The 22,388-nt window shown below is 57.9% G+C and overlaps 3 protein-coding genes across 5 annotated transcripts in view; 2 read left to right on the plus strand and 1 right to left on the minus strand.

Moving 5' to 3' along the window:
* The window catches only part of Carm1 (coactivator associated arginine methyltransferase 1), a 33,951-nt gene extending 26,484 nt beyond the window's left edge, over positions 1-7,467 (plus strand). Inside the window, exons 6-16 of one of the 2 annotated variants that reach the window (XM_063228693.1) lie at positions 193-370; positions 2,072-2,162; positions 2,257-2,338; positions 5,600-5,685; positions 5,784-5,873; positions 6,219-6,356; positions 6,423-6,512; positions 6,581-6,693; positions 6,772-6,849; positions 6,966-7,034; positions 7,139-7,467. In XM_063228693.1, the coding sequence (XP_063084763.1) occupies positions 193-370; positions 2,072-2,162; positions 2,257-2,338; positions 5,600-5,685; positions 5,784-5,873; positions 6,219-6,356; positions 6,423-6,512; positions 6,581-6,693; positions 6,772-6,849; positions 6,966-7,034; positions 7,139-7,281 (1,158 nt within the window). In that variant the 3' untranslated portion in view covers positions 7,282-7,467. The remainder of the gene's footprint in view (positions 1-192; positions 371-2,071; positions 2,163-2,256; positions 2,339-5,599; positions 5,686-5,783; positions 5,874-6,218; positions 6,357-6,422; positions 6,513-6,580; positions 6,694-6,771; positions 6,850-6,965; positions 7,035-7,138) is intronic. The other variant, XM_063228694.1, reaches the window with a different exon arrangement.
* Positions 7,468-7,584: 117 nt separating this feature from the next.
* On the minus strand, positions 7,585-11,041 carry Yipf2 (Yip1 domain family member 2). Of its 2 annotated transcripts, none has more exons than XM_063228695.1 (8): positions 10,880-11,041; positions 10,686-10,746; positions 10,151-10,311; positions 9,378-10,083; positions 8,877-8,993; positions 8,639-8,805; positions 8,381-8,563; positions 7,585-8,299 (listed from the first exon to the last, which is right to left on the minus strand). In XM_063228695.1, the coding sequence occupies exons 2-8, from the start codon at positions 10,714-10,716 to the stop codon at positions 8,183-8,185; spliced, it is 1,482 nt and encodes a 493-aa protein (XP_063084765.1). In that variant the 5' UTR covers positions 10,717-10,746; positions 10,880-11,041; the 3' UTR covers positions 7,585-8,182. The 2 variants fall into 2 exon arrangements, with proteins under 2 accessions (XP_063084765.1, XP_003461302.1); XM_003461254.5 differs by having other exon boundaries at positions 9,378-9,465; positions 10,003-10,083; positions 10,686-10,898.
* Positions 11,042-11,069: 28 nt separating this feature from the next.
* Positions 11,070-16,471, plus strand: Timm29 (translocase of inner mitochondrial membrane 29). The gene is made up of 2 exons (XM_003461238.5): positions 11,070-11,220; positions 11,297-16,471. Exons 1-2 carry the CDS (start codon positions 11,070-11,072, stop codon positions 11,983-11,985), a joined length of 840 nt encoding a protein of 279 aa, XP_003461286.2. The 3' UTR covers positions 11,986-16,471.
* The last annotated feature ends 5,917 nt before the right edge of the window (positions 16,472-22,388 follow it).

Raw genomic sequence — 22,388 nt, forward strand, 5'->3', positions numbered from 1 at the left:
GCTGTGTCCCCAGTCCCTGCCTGCAGAACCGATGCCCCGTCCCCACTCCCCGCAGCAGGCCCCGCTGGGCCGAGGATCAGGGCTGCCGGCTGGGGCTCGGAGGCCCCTGGCGGGGGAGGCAGCCACATCAGCCAGGGGCCACCTGCGGTACTTAGGTACGGGGACCCCGTAACCCATGTCGCTTGCCTGCAGGTCCTGGTGAAGAGCAACAACCTGATGGACCGCATTGTGGTCATCCCCGGCAAGGTAGAGGAGGTGTCGCTCCCCGAGCAGGTGGACATCATCATCTCGGAGCCCATGGGCTACATGCTCTTCAACGAGCGCATGCTGGAGAGCTACCTCCACGCCAAGAAGTACCTGAGGCCCAGCGGTGAGCGCCACCACGCTCTGGGAGGCGGCCGGACCACCAGGCACGGTGGCCCTGTTTGCCACACCCAGCGATGGCTTTAGGAGCCCCAGGACCCACACGGGCCGGGCACTTCCCGCCCACCTGCTCGAGGGGCCGCCCAGAGGCCCCAGGGAGCCTGCACCCCTCAGCCAGAGATGGGTGGGCAGGCACGGGGGCCTGTCTGCCTGGGGGGTGAGCCTATCTGTCACCGAGTCTGTCCCCAGCCTAGTCTGTCCTTGTGCCTGGTTGTGAGCCAGTCACCAGGCAACTGTGCATCTGCCTATTTGCATCAGGGGTCTTTGCTGCCCGAACTTCCACTACCTGTGGCAAGAAGGGGTGTGGGTGGGTGTGCATGTGGGTGTGCAAATGTGAGCACGAGGGGCCCAGCCACGCAGTGGCCCTGGTGGAGTTCAGAAGCAGGCAGACCAGGCAGGCGGGCAACGAGTCCTGTGCCCCTGAGGGCCTGCCATGGACCGTATTCCGGAGGTGGCAGGTAGCCGCCGTGGCTCACCACTGTGTCTGGCCTCCAGGACGTGTGTGTGATTTGTTGTTGTGTTTGCATTCCTATGAATTGAACCTGCAGCCTTTGCTCTGAGCTACGTCCCCAGTTTTTTTTTTCTTTTTTTTTGAGACGAGCTCACTAAATCACTAAGTTGCTCAGGCTGGGCATGAACCTGAAATCCTCTTGCCTCAGCCTCCCACAGAGTTGGGATTACAGGTTTATAACACCAGGCCCTAATCGGCTTCCTCCCAGGCCTTCCCTCTTGGTGGCCGAGCTTGCAGGGATGGGGTTGCCTGCAGAGGGGGCCCCTCCTTGAGGACTGTGAGGCCAGGTGCCAGCCAGGCTGCCCTGCTCAGCAGGGAGGATCAAAGGCAGTTCGCACCCCTCAGCTCCTGGCCTGCAGGAGCCGAGAAGGCCCTGGCCTGGGCAGATTCCTGTGATTCCACAGTGCCCCAGGGCAGGTCGCCTGGGGTGGCCCGAAGCCAGAGCAGGCACCACCCTGTCTGTTGCGTTCTGTCCCCAGGGCTGGCACTGGGCATCACCGGCCTACTTGGCCCCTTTACTCCCTGCACAGAGCAGTAGGGTTCCACATCTGGGGGCCAAGTACATCCCAGAGCAAGTGTGGCCCCAGATCGTGCCCGCCCCTTGAGGCCATCCACCCAGCTATGGCCAGGGGCCTGTACTGGGGCTGGACAGCCCTGGTTACGGGCTGCCTCCAAGCCCCCCAGCCCAGCGCGCCCCGCTCGTCCCTCTCCCTGTGCATGCCCGAGGCCAGCTCTGGTTGTCCCTCCTGCCGGCCTCACAACCCCAGGAACAGCACAGGGACAGATGGAAAGGGCCCGTGAGTGGGAGCGGCCCTGTGGCTGAGCTGCGGGATTTCACTCCCTGCACTGTGGAGCTGATAGATAGACTCGTGATTCACAAACCCAGAGGGCACAAAAGAGCAAACAGTGCCTGCTGTGGGCTTGCTTGCAGGGTCTCACACATGCGTGCGCACGTGTGCGCGCACACACACACACACACACACACACACACACCCGTCAGGAGTGTGACAGGTCAGATGAGTGGGGGGACGGGTGAGAGGCTGGGAAGCTCCAGGCTGGAGTCTCGGGCCCTCTGGGAGCTCTGCGTACCCCTGCTGTGCGGCCCTGACACCGGTGCCCCTCCCTGCCCGCCCCCAGGAAACATGTTCCCCACCATTGGTGACGTCCACCTGGCCCCCTTCACAGACGAGCAGCTCTACATGGAGCAGTTCACCAAGGCCAACTTCTGGTGAGTGCGCCCGCCTCGTCCCCTGGTGGGACCTGGGGAACGGGCTGTACTCGGGACCCTGCTGGTGACCCTGCCGGGTGGGCGCTCTCCACAGGTACCAGCCGTCCTTCCACGGGGTGGACCTGTCGGCTCTCCGGGGCGCCGCTGTGGACGAGTATTTCCGGCAGCCCGTGGTGGTGAGTAGGACGCTGTGGTGTCCTGCTGGGTGTGGCTCCCTTAGTGACAGGAGTGGGCCACAGCCCCGTCAGCGTGCTGCTCTGTGCTAACACAGTGGGCCAGTCCTTTAAAAGGCAGGCGCCGATTTAGCTCCACCCGCGGGTCCCTTCAGTCCAGTTCTGTGCACACTGCGGAGTAAGCATGTGCTGGTCATGCTGGCCACCGTGCTCTGCGCCTGTCAGTCGGGTCACGTGTGGCAGTCGTGTCCTCCAATCTCTGCCTTCCTGATGCTGTTCCTGCTCCTCACGGTGAGCTTGGCCATCTCCCCAGCTCACTGTGATGCTTGCGCCCGCACTCTGGCACGTGTGCTGCCCAGCAGAGGTAGGACGCCCCGTCTCTGTCGGGCTGCTCCTGCGTCCCTGGGGGAAGGAAGCCTCTCCTTTAGCACTGCTAGCCCTCGGGGCTCAGTACTGGGGTCAGCCCAGGGCCTCCGCACTGAGCCGGGGCCTCACCCTTCTTTCTCGTTTTTTTCTGAGTGTTTGTGTGTTGAGACAAGGGTTCGCTCTGCAGTCCAGGCTGGCCTCAAGCTCAGCAGTTCCCCTGCCTCAGCCTCCTGAGTGCAGGGACTCTAGGCGTGCCCCACCACACCAGGCCTGGGCGGACGCCTGTGATGCCACAGTTATTTGGAGACAGAGTCTTGTCGAGTGGCTGGGGCTGGACTTGGCCTCCCTCCCACGGTGCAGGGCTCACAGACATCACCGCCTGGCCTGTGAGAAGGCCCTTCCTCATGGCTGAGCCGTGCAGCACTGGCTTTCTTTTGGTTAATCTTTATGTTTCTGTTCTGGATCCTCACTACCTAAGGCTTGTTTCTCGGCAATAGTACATAACTGAGTCCTGTTTTTAAAGTTAGAATTCCGGTGTAGGCATTCACATGTGAATGCAGTTGCTCATCTGTGCAAGGCTCGTGGTCCCTTTCTCTCCCTTAGTGGTGGTCAGTGGTTGGGGGAGACTCAGTATCCCTTAAATATTTCCTCTACCCTGTTCTTTCTCTTCTTGGGGCTCTCCTGATGTGCACAGGAGATCTCTTTGCCCTGTTTCAGGTGATTCTCACACTTTTCCATAATCTCCATTTTTATAAATTTTTGACCCCCCCCCCAGGACTCTCCCACGGAGCACACCCCAATTCCTTTTTGAGAGTTGTGACACAGGTCTGCTGTGTTCCGTGCTGGCCTCACACCGGTGATGCTCCTCCTCAGCCCCCGGAGCAGCTGGGCAGACAGCCCGGTGCCCTGCACCTTCAAGTGCTTTTCCTACTTCTAGCTGGTCTGTTTTCCCATTTCAGTCCGCTCACTCTGTCTGACTAGTGTGCTTCCCCTGCCGCTCCCCAGTACTGGGATGGAACCCAGGGCCTTTACACTCGGCTTCTTATTTTGTTTTTTTAAAATTTATTTTACTGCTTTGTTTGTTTGGAGACAGGAGCTTGCCATGTAACTGGGACAGGGTCGGGCCTTGTAGCCCAGGCTGGACTTGAACTCATGTCAGTCCTCCTGCCTCAGCCTCCTGGTGCTGGGATCACAGGTGCATCATCACACCCAACCCCCTTAAAATTTGGAGACAGTCTTGCTAAATTGCCCAGGTGGGACTCTGCCTTCTGCTGAGATATAGACTTCTGCCAGCGCAGGAGGCTTTTCTGGTTGACTTTGGTTAGTTTCTTTTTTTGGTCTTTTTTCTTTTTATCGGTACTGGGGATCGAACTCACGACTGCCTGCTTGCAAGGCAGGCGCTTATGCCACTGAGCTAAATCCCCAGCCCGACTTTGGTTAATTTCTCAGGTCTGGAATTGCGTGTTGGTCATTTTTGGTGTTTCATGTTTTTCATTTTGAGGTGGGGTCTGCTGGGGCCCGAGTGAGCACCTTGTCTTTCTCTGCACTCAGTGCAGGGTCAGTTTATACCGTCCATGCCAAGACATTTAGAAGTGTGAAATTATTAACTATTAAAATAATACCTGGGCCTGGTGGTGCATGCCTATAATCCTAGCACTTGGGAGGCTGAGGCAGGAGAGTACTGGTTTGAGGCCAGTCTGGGATACACAGTAAGATCCTGCCTTAAAAAATCTAGAAAACAGATTACCACCATTTAGAAACATGGATAAACTTCGTCTTGGCCTCTTAGGGCACCCAGGGCAGGACCCACCTGGACAGCCCCTGTTGCGGGGCCAGCTTGCAGCAGTGCTGTTTGGCATTTTGGTTCCACTCTTGTGGTGTGGGGGGACCCAGGGTCACGCATGGACAGGGCAGCTGCTCTGCCCTGGGCCGCGCTCTGGGCCCTTCGTGTCTCCCCCAGGACTCCCCGTGACCAGTTTCTTCACAGTCTCTTAGGGCAGCTTCCTGCCTGGAATCTTGGCCTCTGAGTTGCCAGCAGCTGACTGTTTTGTAATTCGCTGTCTGAGCTCCTGTTTTGTTCCCGCCCACCGCAGCCAGGACAGGACTCAGCTGGGGGCCAAGGTGGGGCGAGGAGGGCTTCCCTCAGTGGCCTCCTGTCCGATAGGCCGAGCATCTGGCTGCCAGCTTGTTCCCGGGTGCTGTCAGCAGCTGACTGGTAATTCACTCAATCTGATGTAAAACTGTTGGTCTGTTTTTGTTTTTGTTTTTGGGCAGGATCTTGCTGTGCAGTGCAAGTTGGCCTTGTGCTCTCAGCGATCCTCTTGCCTCCGCCTCCCAAGTGCTGAAATACAGCTGTGTGCGCCATCACTGCAGCCTCTTGGTTTGGTTTTTGTTTTTAGTTTTGGTAAAACTGTCAGTACTGGCAGTGGATGTGGGCACCCAGTTGTTTTTTGATCTTTTGGCGGTGCTGAGATGGAGCCCAGGGCCTTGTTACGTGTCAGGCAAGTGCTGTGTCCCTGAGCCGCACTCTAAGACCCGCCAGCTTGGTTTTCTGGTGAACTCCTCCGTGACGTGTCTTGGAGACCGACCCCCACAAAATCACAGTGCCTCTTCTTTAAGGACAAGATGCTGCTCGATCTGTTATCTGCTTTCTGTGCAGAACGCATGCGCATGCATGTCTATCTGTAGGTTACACACAGGCTGCGTCTTGAGTGCCCATCTGTCATTTTGAGGGCTGTCACCTCACTTTCCCCCACGGTGCACTGTCACCATAGTGCCTAGAATGTCTGTGGCCAGCTTAGCCTGCAGAAGCCACAGCCAGACCAGAGGGAAATCCCCAGGGCTCCCCTCCTCCTTGGTCTGTGACAGACACCCGGTCACGTCTGTGGTCTCTCCCAGGACACGTTTGACATCCGGATCCTGATGGCCAAGTCTGTCAAGTATACAGTGAACTTCTTAGAAGCCAAAGAAGGAGATTTGCACAGGTAGTGCCCACGCCCATCTCTCGCCTCCTCCTGCGGCCACTGCGTGCCCTCCTGCTGCGGCCGCCTGGCTTCCCAGCAACCCCTATCTTGCCTTCCAGGATAGAAATCCCATTCAAGTTCCACATGCTGCACTCGGGGCTGGTCCATGGCCTGGCCTTCTGGTTCGACGTCGCTTTCATCGGCTCCATGTGAGTATGGTTGTCAGGGCCTGCCACCCGGCCAGCCCACCTGGGGATCCTGTGACCCGGGGCCGAGCAGGCGCTCCTGGGCTTCCTGCTGCCTCGCAGGAGCAAGTCCAGAGCAGGTCAGGGAGCGGAGCGGGGACAGGGCACTTCCTGTCTCTTGTACCTGTCCCTCACGGGCCCTTGGCACCTGACCGTCAGTGTGGATGCCCTGCAGCTGCCGGTCCCCAGGCACACGTGGGCCCAGGTCTCCCTGTGGGGCCAGCACTTGGAGAGAGGTCAGGGGGACAAGTTAGTGGCCCAAGTACTGACCCCAGCCTAGTCAAATGCGTGCCTGTCCGTGCCTGGCAGAATGACCGTGTGGCTGTCCACGGCCCCGACGGAGCCCCTGACCCACTGGTACCAGGTCCGGTGTCTCTTCCAGTCACCCCTCTTCGCCAAGGCCGGGGACACGCTCTCAGGGACATGTCTGCTCATTGCCAACAAGAGGTGAGCCCCGCCGGCGGGCCGGGGGGTTGGGCCTGGGCTGGCCCTCACCGCCTTGCCCCCCCACAGACAGAGCTACGACATCAGTATTGTGGCCCAGGTGGACCAGACGGGCTCCAAGTCCAGCAACCTGCTGGACCTGAAGAACCCCTTCTTCAGGTAGGCGCCACACCAGAGGGGTGCGTGGGCTGTGCCGGCCGCCTCGCGCCCATACTCATCTGCCACAGGTACACGGGCACCACGCCGTCACCTCCGCCTGGCTCGCACTACACGTCGCCGTCGGAGAACATGTGGAACACGGGCAGCACCTACAACCTCAGCAGCGGCATGGCCGTGGCCGGTGAGTGGGGCCGCCCGCGCTGGGGGGAGGGGGCCGCAGCCCCCACCCGCACTCTAACCCTCACCCCTGTGCCCGCAGGGATGCCGGCCGCCTACGACCTGAGCAGCGTCATCGCCGGCGGCTCCAGCGTGGGCCACAACAACCTGATCCCGCTGGGTGAGTCTCTGGCCGCCGCGCTGGCGGGCATGGCTTCCTCTCCCTCCGCTCTCTGCCTCCCCGGGGCTCGGGCCTGACACTGTCCCCTCCTCTTCCTTCCGCCCTGTCGCTGCCAGCCAACACGGGGATTGTCAATCACACGCACTCCCGGATGGGCTCCATAATGAGCACGGGCATTGTCCAAGGTAACGGGCGGCCGGCGGGGCTCATGCTGCGGGCCGGCAGCGGAAGCGCAGCAGCAGGGGTGGCGCTCAAGTGTCCCCGTGGTCCTGTCCTGTCCTGTCCACAGGCTCCTCGGGCGCCCAGGGCGGCGGCAGTGGCGGCTCCAGCGCTCACTATGCGGCCAACAGCCAGTTCACCATGGGTGGCCCGGCCATATCCATGGCGTCGCCCATGTCGCTGCCGACCAACACCATGCACTACGGGAGCTAGGCGCCCCGCTGCCCGCCCGCGGACAGATGCATGGACGCACGGACGGACGGCAGTACCCGGGAACCAACCAACACAGCCGCGCCCCCGGAGCTCGGACACTTTTCTACAGGACGGCGCCGCTGCACCCTCCCTCCTGGCCCGGGCCACCTCCTAGGGCTCCCGGGCCACCCTGCCCCCTGCAGCTGGGGAGGGGGAGGGCAGGGAGGGAGCGGCGCCCACCCCCACCACCCACAGGGCGCAGGCGCAGCCGGCCGCGCAGGACCTCTCAACTACCAGGCCACCATGGTCACCAAGGGCGTGACATGCTGCTTTTTTTAATTTTATTTTTTTACGAAAAGAACCAGTGTCAAGCCACAGACCCTCTGAGAAACCCGGCCGGCCGGGCGCAGCCAGCAGCCCCTCTCGGCCCGGGCCCGGCGCCCCGGGGTCACCTCACACTTGAATGTACACCTCCGTCCCGTCCCATCCCGTCCTGTGCCCTCGCTGCTGTCCTGCCCACTCCGACCCTCGTCGGAGCCTGGCTCCCAGAGACCACCCCTCCCCTAAAGGAAGAAAATAGAGGGACTCGGACAGTGTGTCCCAGAACAGGCGGTGTCTGTGCCCAGCACCCCATCTCCAAATCTGCGAAGCGGGGCTCAGGCCGGGCCAGGCCACTCGTGTGCCCTAGGCAGGGTGGGCCCCTCAGATGCCCCGCCCCTCCGCGGGGTCCCTGGCTGTGTCCCCCAAGCTGCCCTGGAAGCTCCCTGCTCGGCTGCCCTCCCTGCCTTTATATAAATTCTCTGGATCACCTTTGCATAGAAAATAAAAGTGTTTGCTTTGTAAGAAAAGTCTGCCCGGGTCGGTGGTGCCTTTGGTCCTCGTGTCTGCAGCAGAGCGCAAGCTCCCCGGGCGGCCAGGCCTCCTAGGAGGTGACCGCAGACCGGGCCAGGGCAGGAGACGGCGGTGTGCGCGGGCTCTCCGGCGTCACTTGGGCGGGAGGCACCGCCTGCTGCAGTGGCAGTGGCTGGAAGAAGTAGAGCTGGACAGAGACAGCGGCGTCAGTGGCGCTGCCGGCCAGCCGGCCCAGCCCAGCCCGGCCCGGACCCCGACCCGCCTGTACCTTACAGCCCAGGGCCAGCAGCGCGTGCAGCAGCACCACCGTGGACAGCAGGGCCGCGGCCACCAGCCGGGTATCCTCTCGGACCACGGGCCACAGCGTGAGCACCAGCCCAGCTGTGGACAGGGCCAGGGCCAGCGCCCCAAAGAGCCACTGCAGCCACGGCACGGGGATAAGCCACAGGACCTGGGGTGACAGGCAGTGGGTGACCGTGCACGCCTCCCCCAGCTCCCGCCACCACCTGTGCCCGGCCCCACTCACCACCATGGGGATGAAGACGAAGAGCGAGTAGCCGTACACGCACACGGTCTCCAGCAGGCTGTAGGGACCCACGCGCTCCCGCACACCCTGGCGCCACCGCAGGAAGCCCCACAGCGCCAGCGGCACGAGCCACGCGTAGCAGTAGATGGTGATCCCTGCCACGGTCACTGGGGGACAAGGAGGCAGTCACCTCTGTGCCTGGAGACGCGGCTGCCGCCGGGTGAGCCTGCCCCCTTACCCTTGTGGAACTGGGGGCTGTAGTGGATGGAGGGGTCCCTCCTCTGGGCCAGCACCAGGGTCAGGTTGCCGGTGACAGCCAGGACGAAGGCCAAGGTGGCACAAATCCAGAAGGGACCTGACAGGAGAGGCCCAGGCCAGGGTCCCGGGTGAGGCACGCTCCCTGCCGCCCACGCCACCCTCTCCGGTCACTGCTCTCCAGCCCTCTGATAGCAGCCAGCCATGCCGCTGAGGGGACCTCGTGCTCTCCGCTTGCGTCCCATCCCATTGGCAGCAAGTGCTCACCTCCCGTGTCCAGGACAGTGCTCCCCACCCCCCCATCTGGGCGGCAGCTGGCCGTCACCGGCCACTATCCATCTCTGTCCCCCAAAAGGGAGTGCAGGTGTCAGTGTCAAGAGTGAGCAGCGTGTGCTCAGCTGGGCAGCAGGGCCTGGCGCTCAGCCCGAATTTGCTGCATGAGTCACCGAATGAACCCGGAGCGGAGCGCTGCCGCCTCACTCACCGTACAGATCGGGCCGATTCTGCAGATGGCGCCGCACGAAGTTGTGGCCAGGCCAGGGCAGTAGTGAGCCTTTGATCCGGTCCAGGACCTGTGGCCGAGCCCAGTGCCAGGCTTCCGCCCGTGGACTGCCCGGAAGAGCCCCGCCTCCCTCCTTGGCTCGCGGGCGGCTCCTGGGGCACCAAGCCCACTCCCAGCCCGAGTCTGTCCTGTCCTCTGTGCCCGGCTTCACGGGCACCCAGCTGGCCCGGGGCTCGAGCAGGTCTCTTCCGTGTGTGCTCGTCCCACCTGGAACCTTCCACGGCTCCCCACCACCTCCCAGAAAGCCCAGACCCCTGCTGACTGTGACACAGCTCACAGCGGGGCACACTGGGGGCACCTGGCGCCCAGCCACTAGGAGGCTGAGACAGACTCCTGAGCTCGGGTTTGAGGCCAGCGCAGGCGACCTGGCAGGACTGCATCCCAAGACAAGCAGCCTGCCGCCAGGGGCCCCAGGCTGTGCCCGCAGCTTCCGCACCTGCTCCCGGTCCCTCCTCCGGCTCGGTGATCGCGCCCCGACCTGCTCGGCCGTGCATCCGCGGGGTCCCCACCCTCGCAGGCCGCCAACCCGGGCGGGGCTGCAGCTCACCTGGGAGGTGTCCACATCGAAGAACCGCTGGTAGTAGCTGAAGGTCCAGAACCCGGGCGGCGGCCTCTCCGGCTGCAGCAGCTGCGGACAGCACCGGTCTCAGCGCCGCCCTCAGCCTGGCTGGGGGCCGCGGGACGCGGAGACTCACCGCGGCCTTGTCACCCTGCTCCTCGTCCTCCTCCTCCGCTCCGAAGCCGCCACCGGGGCCCACGGCCACCGCCACGTGGCCAGGGGAGCTCGGCGGAGCGCTCCTGCTGCTGGTGGCAGCGTCTGGGGTCTCAGCGAGGAGGCTGGTGGCTTCCTCGAACTCTGTGCGGGAAGACGGGACCCGCGTGTCCTGGGGTCAGGGCGAGGCTGACCGTCCTCGGCTCACCCCCGCTGTCCCCGCCGCCCACAGGACCCCGCTGCGGGGGCCTCGCTCCGCGGCGCTCTTCCTAACCGGACGCTGGAGGCTGAGGACTGCGGGGTGAGTCGGGGCACAAGCGGGTTCAGGCCTGGGTCGCCAGTCCCGGCTGGGCTCTGGCTACCCGGGAGCGGGGCGGGCTGGCGCGGCCGCCTGTCGTCTGGCACTCGGGAGGCTGAGGCAGGAGGCTCGCCTGGCGCTCGAGGCAGGGCTGGGCTACCCCGAGAGATCGACCCTCAAAAACCAAAGCGGGTCTGCGGCCGCGGCGCGCGGCACTCACCGTGGAAGGCCAGCTCGTCAGCCGCGGCCATGCTGGTTCAGGGCAGTCGCCGCATCCCGTGCTGAGGACAGAGGCCAGTCAGGCCCACGCCCCTCTGCGACCCTCTCAGCCCGAGTCCTGCCCCGCGGCTAGCAACACCCACGGGGAATACTCAGTTCGCCGCCTCGGCCCCCGGGTGCTCTGCGCCTTCTCACCTGAGGCTACCTTAGCCGGCGTGGCCAGGGCGCTCTGCGCCTGCGCAGCCCGCCTACCCGTTAGCGTCCACTGGACTAAAACCACAGCAACATCCGGCACCGGCCCGTATTCTATTATCTTCCGGTAGGAAACCACTTCCGGCAGCTTTAGGGCTGGCTTAGAAGAGTTATCCCGGGCGTTTTATTTTGGATGACAGCGTTTCTGTCCGGAGAGTGGACCGCAGGCCGGAAGAGGATGGCGGCGGCCGCTCTGAAACGCTTTTGGACCCGAGGTCGCAGAGAAACAGGTGGAGAGGAGAGTAGCGCGGCGGCTGCGAAGCCGGGCGTGTGGGCGCGACTAGGTGAGTGGCGCAGGAAGATGGCAGAGTGGGTGGGCGCAGCTGCATGACGGCTCTCATCGCCCTTCTTCCTTCCCAGGCGCCTGGGCGCGCGCACTGCTCCAGGACTACGCCGAGGCCTGCAGGGACGCGGCGGCGGCGGCGCGGGCCCGGCCAGGACGCGCGGCCTTGTACTCGGGGCTGTTGGGCGGTGTGGTGGCCTGCTGCGCCCTGGCGCCGAGCGAGACGGCCTTCGAGGAGGCGCTGCTTGAAGCGTCAGGGACTCTGCTGCTGCTGGCGCCGGCCACGCGCAATCGAGACTCCGAGTCCTTCCTGCAGCGGCTCCTCTGGCTGCGGGGCCGCGGGTGCCTGCGCCATGTGAACCTGGGGCCCTGTTCGCTCGTGTACGAGGCGCCCTTCGACGCCCAAGCCAGCCTCTACCGTGCCCGCTGCCGCTACCTGCAGCCCCGTTGGGTGGATTTTCCCGGCCGGATCCTGGACGTGGGCTTCGTGGGCCGCTGGTGGGTCCTGGGGGCCCGGATGCGCGACTGCGACATCAACCACGAGGAGTTCCTCCACCTGCCCCCGCATTTGCGCGTCGTGGCTCCTCACCAGCTGCACTCCGAGGTCAACGAGCGGCTCTTCGATGAGAAGTACAAGGCTGTCGTGCTCACCGACGATCAAGTGGACCAGGCGCTGTGGGAGGAGCAGGTATTGCAGAAGGAAAAGAAGGACCAGCTCGCCCTGAGCCAGGCCGAGTCGCTAGTGCAGTCGGAGGTCGCCAGATGAAAACCAGCGAAGCTGCAGACCTGAGTGGCCTCCGAGCCACTGGTAGACCGTGCACCCCAGGAGGTGCAGCTGGCGAGAGTAACCCTGAGACACACTGCGTGCGTGTGGAATGATCCCTCGCTGGGTTGTCCTAAGTTTGAGAAACCTTTCTTTCCCCCTCTGTTCCATGTTAAATCAAATTCACAGCTCCCTTGACATAAGAGTTAGGGAGAGCTGGGGTACTTGACCGTGTCCGGTTACAAATTTGCACGACTGTGCCTGGCTTTCTGGGATCTAGTCTTGTAGGGTTTTTTTGTTTTTGTTTTTGATACTGGGGATTGAACTCATGACCTTGCGCTTGCCAGGCAGGTGCTTATGCCGCTGAGCTAAACCCCCTTGTCTTTTATGGGTGTTTTCTGCCTAGGTTAGGTTTTGGTGCTTATGACCAAATCCAGAGTCTTGTGAATGGGCTGTACCACTTAGCTATAGTCCCCGTACTCCCGAAGTCCTCTTGTTCCTTTTTTATAATGTTTTTGTTTCAGTGTTTTTAAACACTATTTTGTAATAATTTTAGTCTCACATGAAACTGGTAACATAAGGGGACATCTTTCACCCAGCTTCCCTGTGATGTAACTAATTTAAACCCAGAAACTGACATATGAATATTTGGTTTTGAGAGAGATGGCAAAAAAATAACCTGATTTTACCATATGTGTATTGACTGTTACTGAAGGTAGCTTAGAAGGCTGTAAAGCATGCACTGATCTCAAAATTTATATAGTCTACCCAGGCATGGTGGTGCACTCTTGTAATCCCAGCACTTGGGAGGCTGAGGCAGGAGGATCTCTGCAAGTTTGAGACCATCCTGAGCTACAAAGTGAGCTGAAGGCCAGCCTGAACTGCATATTGAGGTCCAGTCTCAACCAGACCAAGAAGAAAAAAAAATTTATATGGACTCAGAATTTCGTGTAAAAGGATGTTAGGATACTGGTACTTAGCTAGGTTGCAGGTATCATACCAACAAAGCTAAAGTATTTGGGGAATGAGACCATCTCTGTCATCTGGGTAGCCTGTTGCTAAATGGTAAACCCAGGAAAGGAAACAGGAATCTCTGGCGTGATACTTTCATTGGGGGGAGCTGGTTTTGCTTTAGTCATGGTGCTGGGGATGAACCCATCTGGCTTGTCCCTGCTAACCACACTGAGCTACGCCCCTGGCCACTGCCCTATGATGTTTATGTGTATGTATTGGCCGCTTAATTTTTGGCACTTGAAATTTTCATTCCTAATGTGGGTTTACTGAACGCACGGTAGTTTTTAAATCTTTTATTTTGAGGCAGGAGAGGTATGAGTTTGTACGTACAGAGGAAAAACTGAGGTTGAGAAAGTTTATTCTTTCCAAGAGTGTGGGAGATCCATCACTGAAATTCTGCCTGCCAGCCCTGTGACTTAGTCCTTAGAGTAGAGTTGTGGTGCAGGTTGGCCATGGTGGCCCACACCTGTAATCTCAGTAATGGGGAAGCTGAAGCCGGAGGTTTGCCAAGAGTTTGAGGTCAATTTGGGCTACACAGCGAGTCTAAAGCCAGCCTAAACAACACTGGGCACCTGTCTCAAAGAAAGAAAAAGAAAAATTGTGGTACAGTACTGCATTTGATACTAATACCTTACCCAAAGTGTGCGTGCAGTGGGGCGAAGGGGGCTGTGAATTTAACCCAGGGCCTCCGCGCAGGTGCTACACAGAGCCACATCAGCAGTCCCCTTTGCCAGAATTCATTGAGTACGGCCACCATTTGCCATAAATAGAACTTCAGTGCAGGAAACATTCAATACGTACAAAAAACATGGCAGTGAGAGTAAAAGACCAAGCTAGGCACGCTGGTGTATGCCTGTAGTCCCAGCACCCTGGGCAGCTGATGCAGGAGGATTGCAATTCAAGTCCAGCGTAAGCGACTTAATGAGGTCCTATCTCAGAAAAGAGCTGGGCTCAGCCCCGGTAACACAGAAAGTATTGGGAGAGGGGTGCACGCGTTGATTGCTTACGTCAGTTACTAAATGCCACTCTGACTCCTACCCAAGGGTGTCTCCTGCAGAAACCCAAGTCGACAAAAAGCTGTGGAGGTGAGAGTGGTGCCCCCAAATAGTAACACCCAGCTCACAGCATGGTTTGTGGTGCCTCGTCCGCCTGCAATCTCCATGACATATCTTTGGCCAGCAGCTTGGCTGCTCTTGCCGGAGTCCACTGTGTTTGGCCACCTCTCCAGTAACTCAGACAGCCTGGGTATAAGGCCGCAGGGGAGGTGCTGCTGGGCCGGTGGGGGAGTAGGTGGCCTGGTGCTCAGCACGGGGACCCCCATGTACTTCTGAGCTCCCTGCACCCACAGCTCAGCCTGTGAAAGGTGGAGCCAGGTGTGGTGTACACAGGTAATGCCAGCACTGAGAGGCTGAGGCAAGATGCCCAAAAGTTTGAGACCACCTTAAGGAGACCCTAAAACAGTTTTTAAGGGGCCTTGGTGTGTAGCACTTGCCTAGTGATCATGAGGCCCTGGGGGGGGGCGGGGGCGGGAGGCCTCAGAGCCTCAGAGAACAATAGAGTGTCTCTCAGGACCCAGACGCAGGAATCCCCAGGTCTGCTTTTCTTTTTCCAGTGTTTGTTTGTTTTGAGACAGGATTTTGCTCTGCTGTTCAGGTTGGCCTTGAACTCACTACACGGCCCAGGCTGGCTTCCCGAGCACTGCAATTACAGGCATGTACCACCTCACCTGGCCTTGGTTTGGGGATTTTGTGTGTGTGTGTGTGGGGGGGAGTTGTTGTTTTGGTTTTTTTGGTCTTTTTTTTTTTTGTCTTTTTATCGGTACCAGGGATCGAACTCACAACTGCCTGCTTGCAAGGCAGGCACTTATGCCACAGAGCTAAATCCCCAGTCCCTTTTTTGGTCTTTTTGAGACAGGATCTCTCTATGCAGTGCAGGCTGGCCTTGAGCCACTTTGTAGCCTAGGCTGGTCTTGAACTGGAACTCGCAACGATCGTCCTGCCTCAGCCTCCCGAATGATAGTATATCCCAGGCTGGTCTGGAGCTCCCGGCAGAGCTGCCTCAGCCTCCCAGCTGCTGGGATTACGGTTGTGCAGCACCCTACAGGTTTCCACTGTCCCTTAAACTGTTCTCCGGCAGGGCTGGAGGTGGAACCCGGGGCTGTGTACGTGCCAGGTAGATGCTCCCGCTGAGCTGCGCTCCAGCATCTACGTTTTATTCTAGATGAGACTTTGCGGATCAGACCAAAGGTGGGCTCCCCACCCCCAGTCCTTACTGCACAAATGGCTGTCCTTGCTGCTGCGGACTAGAAAAGCCAGCAGAGGGCGCCAGAGACCCATTTCAGAGAGTGGCCTGTTCCCCGCCCTGTACTAGCGGGAAGCTCCAGGCTGCTGTCCTTCTGGGGACCCGAGGCAGGGAAGCGGTGTGACCTGCCAGCGTACAGGGTGAGTTCAAGGGCAGCCTGGACTGCACAGTGAGGCCCCGCTCAGAAATAACAAATGGAAAGGATGGGCCAAGTGACTGGGCAGGGGAGGACTAAGGGACAGTGTCTCTCACTGTAATAGTTCCTTGTTCCAGCCTCTGGATGGAAGCACCGTCTGGCATCACATCTGGTTTTTTTTTTTTTTTTTTTTTATCGGTACGGGAGATAGAACTCATGACTGCCTGTTTGCAAGGCAGGCGCTTATGCCACTGAGCTAAATCCCCAGCCCCTCACATCTGGTTTTGACTCTTCGTCTGCAGCAGGGACCTGGTTTGTGGCCCTGAGGTGCATCTCGTGGGGGGTGGGTGGGCCCTGGCACCGCCTCATCCCTCAGGGCCCTGCGAGCTGGGGCCGCCCCGCAAGGCGCTCATCGCAGAGCGGGGTCGCACAGGGCCGCCTGCGTGGGTGTCGGGTGCAGTCCAGGCCGGCGGGTCTTGCTTTCCCTGTGCGCAGATGGACCAGATCCAAAATACCAGAGTCCCAAAATACCCCCTGGGGGGGCGCGGCCCAGTGGGGATGGCGCTGGAGCGCCTGCGTCCCTGCCTGCCTGCCTGCCGTGGGGCTCACTTGGGGCTCGCTTTCCCTTCCCCAGCCTTTCGCTCTGCAGCATTACATAGTTGGAGTCACCCAATAAGCTCTTTTTTTGTTTTAGTTTGTTTTTTGAGACAAGATCTTGTTGTGCAGTGCAGGCTGGTCCTGAGCTCACCCTGTAGCCCAGGCTGGCTTCAGTCTAGCGGTGTTCCCCCGCCTCAGCCTCCTGAGTGCCGGAATGACAGGTGTGCTCTAGATACATAGACTCAGATCGGCTCTTTCTCCTCTGGTTCCGAGGGCGGAACACAGGGCCCTTTGCGCTGAGCTCCATCCTTGGCTCGCTAGTGTTTCTGTTGAGACAGGGTTTCAGTAAGTTGCTAAGTTGCCCAGGCCGTGAGCTTCCTGCCTTAGCCTCTTGGACTTTGTGCCACCCATACCAAATAAAGTTGCACTAGTAAAATGACATTGACAGTTCTCCTGTGTCTCCTGGTGGGCTTCTGTGTTCGGTTTTGTGTATTGCCTGCCTGTTCCACAGTTGCGTTGTGTGTTTTTTTTTTTTTTTTTTTTTTTTTTGGTCTTTTTTCTTTTTATCGGTACCGGGGATCGAACTCACAACTGCCTGCTTGCAAGGCAGGCACTTATGCCGCTGAGCTAAATCCCCAGCCCCTGTGTTGTTTTTTGCCCGTCTGTTCCACAGTTTGGCCCTTCCTCTAAAGAGGGCCATCTGGAGCATTTGGGAGGTGACTTTCTGGCAAGCCCGTGGCACGTAGTGAACACCAGAGGGCGTGAGAGCGCGTTTCCCCTGTTACCGGGAGGCCTCAGCCGTCTCTGGAGAGGCTGGGTCTGAGCTTTCCCCCAGGATGGTGATTGAGGAAGGAGCTGGAGGAGCCTAGTGGAAGTGATCAAGGGGCCACTGAAGGGGTGAGGGAGGGGAATGGTGAGCCGCGACAAGCACTTCAGTTGAAGCCAGTGTGACCGGGGGACCTAAGAAACTCCAGAGGCCTTGACGTCAGAAGCAAGTTCTGCCTTGCTGCACACTAGAAACAAAATGATGTATGAGCTTCACTAGCAAGTTCTTTCAGAAATTTTAAACTGAAATAAAAAACGAGCCGTCTGCGGTGGCGCATGCCTGTGATCCAGCATCCCGGAGGATGAGGCAGGATCGCCTGGGCTACGTGAGTTAGGGAGAGCCTGAATTACAAGCCGAGGTCCTATCAGAAAACAACCCTCCGCCCCCCAGAAAAAATAAACGGACCTCCGACCTCTTAGGGGAAGCCAGCACAGCACAGGCACTGCCGGGCTCGCCCCCAGCGCAACAAAAGGACCAGCAAGGCGCGCGCGGAGAGCGCACGCTACGCTGCTTGCGGAGGCCGTGGGCGCCCTCTCGCGCCTGCGCACTGGCTCCGCGGGGCGGGGCCTAATTCTCTCCCGCCCCGGGCCGGAAGTGGGTGGGAGCCGCGGACCGGAAGCCCCGGTGGCCTCGTGACACCGGCGGGACAGCGTGGAGGCTGTGAGCTTCGTTGGTGACAGGAACTTCGGAGCCGGGGGCACCCAGCGACGGCCTGGGTGGGGCAGTGCGACCCCTAGCCGGCCCTGGACTCTGCTGGGTGCCGTGGCGACTGCAGATGTGCGGTTTTTTTTTTTTTTTTTTGGTCTTTTTCATTTTTATCGGTACCAGGGATCGAACTCATGACTGCCTGCTTGCAAGGCAGGCGCTTATGCCGCTGAGCTAAATCCCCAGCCCCTAATGTGCGGTTTTTTTGAGGACTTGCTGTAATATTCTCCAGAGAGGCCGCACCTTTTTTCCTTTTCCAATACTGGGGATGAATCCCAGAGGACCCTTAGCTACATCCCCACTTCTCGTTATGTTTTGTTTATATAGTTTTTTTTCCGGTCTTTTTCATTTTTATCTGTACCAGGGCTCGAACTCACGACTGCCTGCTTGCAAGGCAGGTGCTTATGCCGCTGAGCTAAATCCCCAGCCCCTATTTTTTTATTTTTTGAAACAGGGTCTCAGTATGTAGCCTAGGCTGACCTTAAACTCTTAGCGATCCTCATGCTTCAGCCTCCCAAGTGCGGTGATTAAAGGTGTCACTGGGCCTGGTTTGCTTTTTTTATTCTTGAGATGAAATCTCGCCGTAAAGCCCAGGACGGCTTCAGATTTGCTATGCAGCCCAATTGGCCTTGAACTTGTAACCCTCTTGAGCCACTGAAATGCTCAGATTGCTGCCACGTGCCACCGCATGCTATTTTTATTTTTATTTTTTGTCTTTTTCCTTTTTATCGACTGCCTGCTTGCAAGGCAGGCACTTATGCCACTGAGCTAAATCCCCAGCCCTGCTATTTTTATTTTTATTTATTAATTACATTTTAGACAGTTTCACCTTGTAGTTCAGTCTAGCCTCCAACTCACTTTGTAACCCAGCCTGGCCACGAACTTGCAGTGGTCCTCCTGCCTCAGCCTCCTGAGTCCTGTAATTATAGGTGTGCAGTGCCGCCCCCAGCTGTGTCCAGCTTTCTGATGGTGCAGATCTCCAGGCGGCTTTTGGGGAAGCCCACTGTAGCTAGAGAAGCTACCAGTCAGGATGGCACAATCCGTTTTGCTACAGACCTTCAGATGCCTCCCACAAGGCTTTGCTGGTTCAGAAGGTGTGCAAGGAGAACAAGCCAGGCGGAGAGAAGGGGCCTGCTGGGTAAGGTGGGCCTGGGGTCCCACAAGGGCACGCCTGCTCCGGACTTCCTGTGCTGTGGGGTGTGCTCACCGGGAGCCCGGCAGTAAATGTATTCGTCTGTTGGTACCGGATTAAACCCATGTCCTCTCGACTGCCAGTATGGTGTTTACACCACTGAGCTAAAACCCTGCCCCTTGTAAACAGTAAAGTAAGCAAGTGGTCAGAGGTGAAGCACACCTGTATTCGCAGCCACTGGGGTCCAACCCGGACAACTCAGCTAGAACCTGTTTCAAGATAAGAGAGCAGACAGGATGTGACACCGGGGATTAACTGGAGTCCCTTCCAAGGCTACCCGGTGACCTTAAGACCTTGCCCTAGACACTGTCTCTCTCAGTCTTTCATGCTGGGTGCTGAACGTGGGGCCTTTGCCCTGAGCTACATTCCCAACCCCCTTGTATGTATTGTTCTCCATTTTATTTGCCGGGGATCGAACTCACAACCTCTCATTTGCTATATCCATTTTATTTTGAGATAGGGTCTTGCTAAATTGCCCAAGCTGTACTCAAAATTGCAATCTCCTGGCGTCAGCCTCCTAAAGAGCTGAGGAGGCAGATGCGCACCTCCACACCAGACTAAGCCACCCAGGTTTCCCTCAACTCATCTGAGCTTCCAGCACTTGAACCCTTGGAGGGTGTTAGGGTTCTGTCTCCATGTCCCCCAAAGAGGTGGGTCCTGGTAGCAGGGCCCCTTGGGAGGTGAGTGGGTGACGGGGTTTACAGCTGCGTGGCTGGGAGGAGGTGGGTTCACTCAGAAGAAGCCGTCCCTCTCGTCTTCCCGGATTCTTTTTTGTTTTGTCTTTGGGATGGTCTCACTGTAGCCCAGGCTGGTCTTTTTTTTTTTTTTTTTTGTCTTTTTCCTTTTTATCGGTACCAGGGATCGAACTCACGACTGCCTGTTTGCAAGGCAGGCGCTTACGCCGCAGAGCTAAATCCCCAGGCCCAAGGGATGGAAGGGAAGGCAGGAGTAGGAGGACAAAGGACTGAGGTTTAGTGTGTATTTGTACCAACTCTCCACAATGAATGTGTCCACTGAGCACCAACACAAACTAATAAAATGTTATCCGTACCAGGAATTGAACTCACAACCTTGTGCTTGCCAGGCAGGTGCTTATGCTGCTGAGCTATATTCCCAGCCCACTAATAAAAATTTAAAGAGAAAAAAGGGCTGAGGGTGTGTGGCTGAATGGCAGAGCATTTGCCTGGGACTGGAGGTGAGAAGACCCCAGCTGGCTAGGCTGGCACGGTGCTTTGCATAAACACAGCAGGAGGCCATCTCTTGTTCTCCAAATACAGTGTTTAAAAATATCTACTACCAAGCAGCCCAAATGCCCATCAACTGCCAAGTGGATAAAGAAGCTGTGGTTTTTTTGTACAAGGGAGTACTACTGTGCCATAAAGAAGGATAAGCTTGAGACATTTCTAGTCAAATGGATGCCCCTTGAGGCCACACTCTTTTGTTGTTGTTACCGGGGATCAAATTCACAACCTTGTACTTGCAGGCAGGCACTTAGGCCACTGAGCTAGATCCCCCGTCCTCTTCTAAGTGAAGTTCATTGGACGCATGGTAAATACTGCATTATTTTTCTGGTGTGAGAAACTGAAAGTAAGTAAGGATCAAAATGTGTAACTGGTATTTTGGGCCAGGAAAACAATGTCCAGATGGGAGCGGGAACTAGTGAGGCGGGAGGGGGGACGAAATGAAGGGACAGGGACAAACTGATCAGTAGGAAAGGGAAGAGGCGTGGAAGGGAAGGGAGGGGAGGGGGGACAACTTCTGTTATGTACAGCTACACATTCCCTACGATGAATGAATGCAGTCATTACGTGTATCTAAAGTGTACCAATAAGCTTAGTAAATAAAAGTATCTATTACCAAGTCCAGACTGATGCTGCACACTTCTGATCCCCACACTCCGGAGGCGGAGCGGGAGGGTAGCCGAGGGTTCAAGGCCAGCCTGGGCTACACTGTGAGACCCTATCTCAGAAACAAAACAGGAAACCCCAGGAAGGCAGTCGCTAAGCAGCACATGGCTTGGATTCCTGCTGCGGTGTGCACTCAGGTGTGTCACCAGCCCTGAGCCTGCCTGGCTCACCTCGTCTTGCTCTGACACCGACATGCTAAGAGGCAGTCACTGATATCTAGGGTTTTCAGAGCCACCCAGTGGCCAGCCTTGGTATGGTCCAGTTGCAGAGGTGACCCCTGGAAGATACCAGTCATTGTCCTAAACACGCAGTGATTTTGTATTTTGGGACAGCAGAGCCTCACAGATCCCAAGTGGGAGCAGTTCCTTCAGATGGGCTGCCTCCCAAGGCAGACACTGTCACCTCATGGTGGGAACAGAACTCCAGCTGAGACAGCTGCCCCAGAACCTCAGCAGAAAAGTCCGGAGACCCTAAGTGCCTAGGCTGTGCCCTAAGCAGAACACCCACAATCCTTGCCTTTCCTACCAAACCCCAAAGCAAGTCAGCTGCTGGGCAGATCCTGAACACCTTTATCCATCCTTCCCATTGCAACCGAGCTGATCAAAGCTCCTTTCCTGCTTTCCAACACTGCTTATCTCCTAGATTGGTGTTTTGGAACTGGTGGCTCTCGCTGGCCTTTTAAGAGCAACCCCTCTCCTTCAAGCAGGGATTTTTGTCCTGTAACACAAGTGTTACGGCCTGTATCTAGATAGCCCCTCAAAGCCTCATGCAGTCATAGATGGGGCTTTTTGGAGGTGGCTGGATCTAGGGTGTGTGCTGCTGGGATCGAGGCTGTGAGGCTGGGGTTGATTCATGGTGGATGCTGGGATTCAGGATGTGAGGGTTCCAACCCCCAGCCGGGAATCCTGGATAAAAATATAAGGAGCAGAAAGAAGGCTATCGTACCCCTCGTCACTGCTCCTGTGATGTCACTTTCTCCCGTGATGTCTCTCTGCCACGCCACTCTGCCCTGGAGCCAGCCAACTATGAACGGAAACCTCTACAAACTCTGAGCTGAATGAACTTTTCCTCCTTTAACTTTGGGTACTGGGTATGTTGTCTCAGCAACAAGAAAAACTAAGTCGGGTAACGTGGAGAGTGCTTGTTACAGTCAGGCATCCATACTTTTCTTTATTGAGATTAAGATCTTGCTGGTCTTGGACTGTGTAGTTCAGGCTGGCCTCAAACTCACAGCACCCCACTGCCTCAGCCTCAGGAGTGCTGGGATTACAGGTGTGCGACACCACGCCTGGTTTGGGGGTCAAATATTTTAAAAACTCGAGTCAAACTTAAAAAGGGTTCTACCCCTCCCTGCTTGTGTGTTTATACTCCAATGTCTTTTTAGCCAGCCGTTTCCTGGCAGTCCTATTTAAAATTCCCATGGTCCTCCCAGTCTGCCTTTCACACACCGTGCATTTTATCTTCCGGCTAACAGATCGCGAGCTCCAAGGCGGCCGGGTACGGTGGTAGCAGGTCAATACATTTTAGGCAAACTTATTAATGGCACTCAGCAGGGACTGCAAAAAAGCCACCTAAGGCCCCACTTGGCCTCGCAGAACCGGATCTCCCACTCTAGGCCAAGGATCCAAGAGGCTCCCAAACTCGCCCTTGGCCAGGCGGTTGAGTCTATCGGGTCCTGGTCTTCACGGAGGAGCCCAGGTGCCCACTTTAGAGCCTCAGAGTCCTCCT

Source organism: Cavia porcellus, unplaced genomic scaffold (genome assembly GCF_034190915.1).
Source record: "Cavia porcellus strain 051 isolate PalLab524CR breed Dunkin Hartley unplaced genomic scaffold, mCavPor4.1 scaffold_17, whole genome shotgun sequence".
Taxonomy (NCBI): domain Eukaryota; kingdom Metazoa; phylum Chordata; class Mammalia; order Rodentia; family Caviidae; genus Cavia; species Cavia porcellus.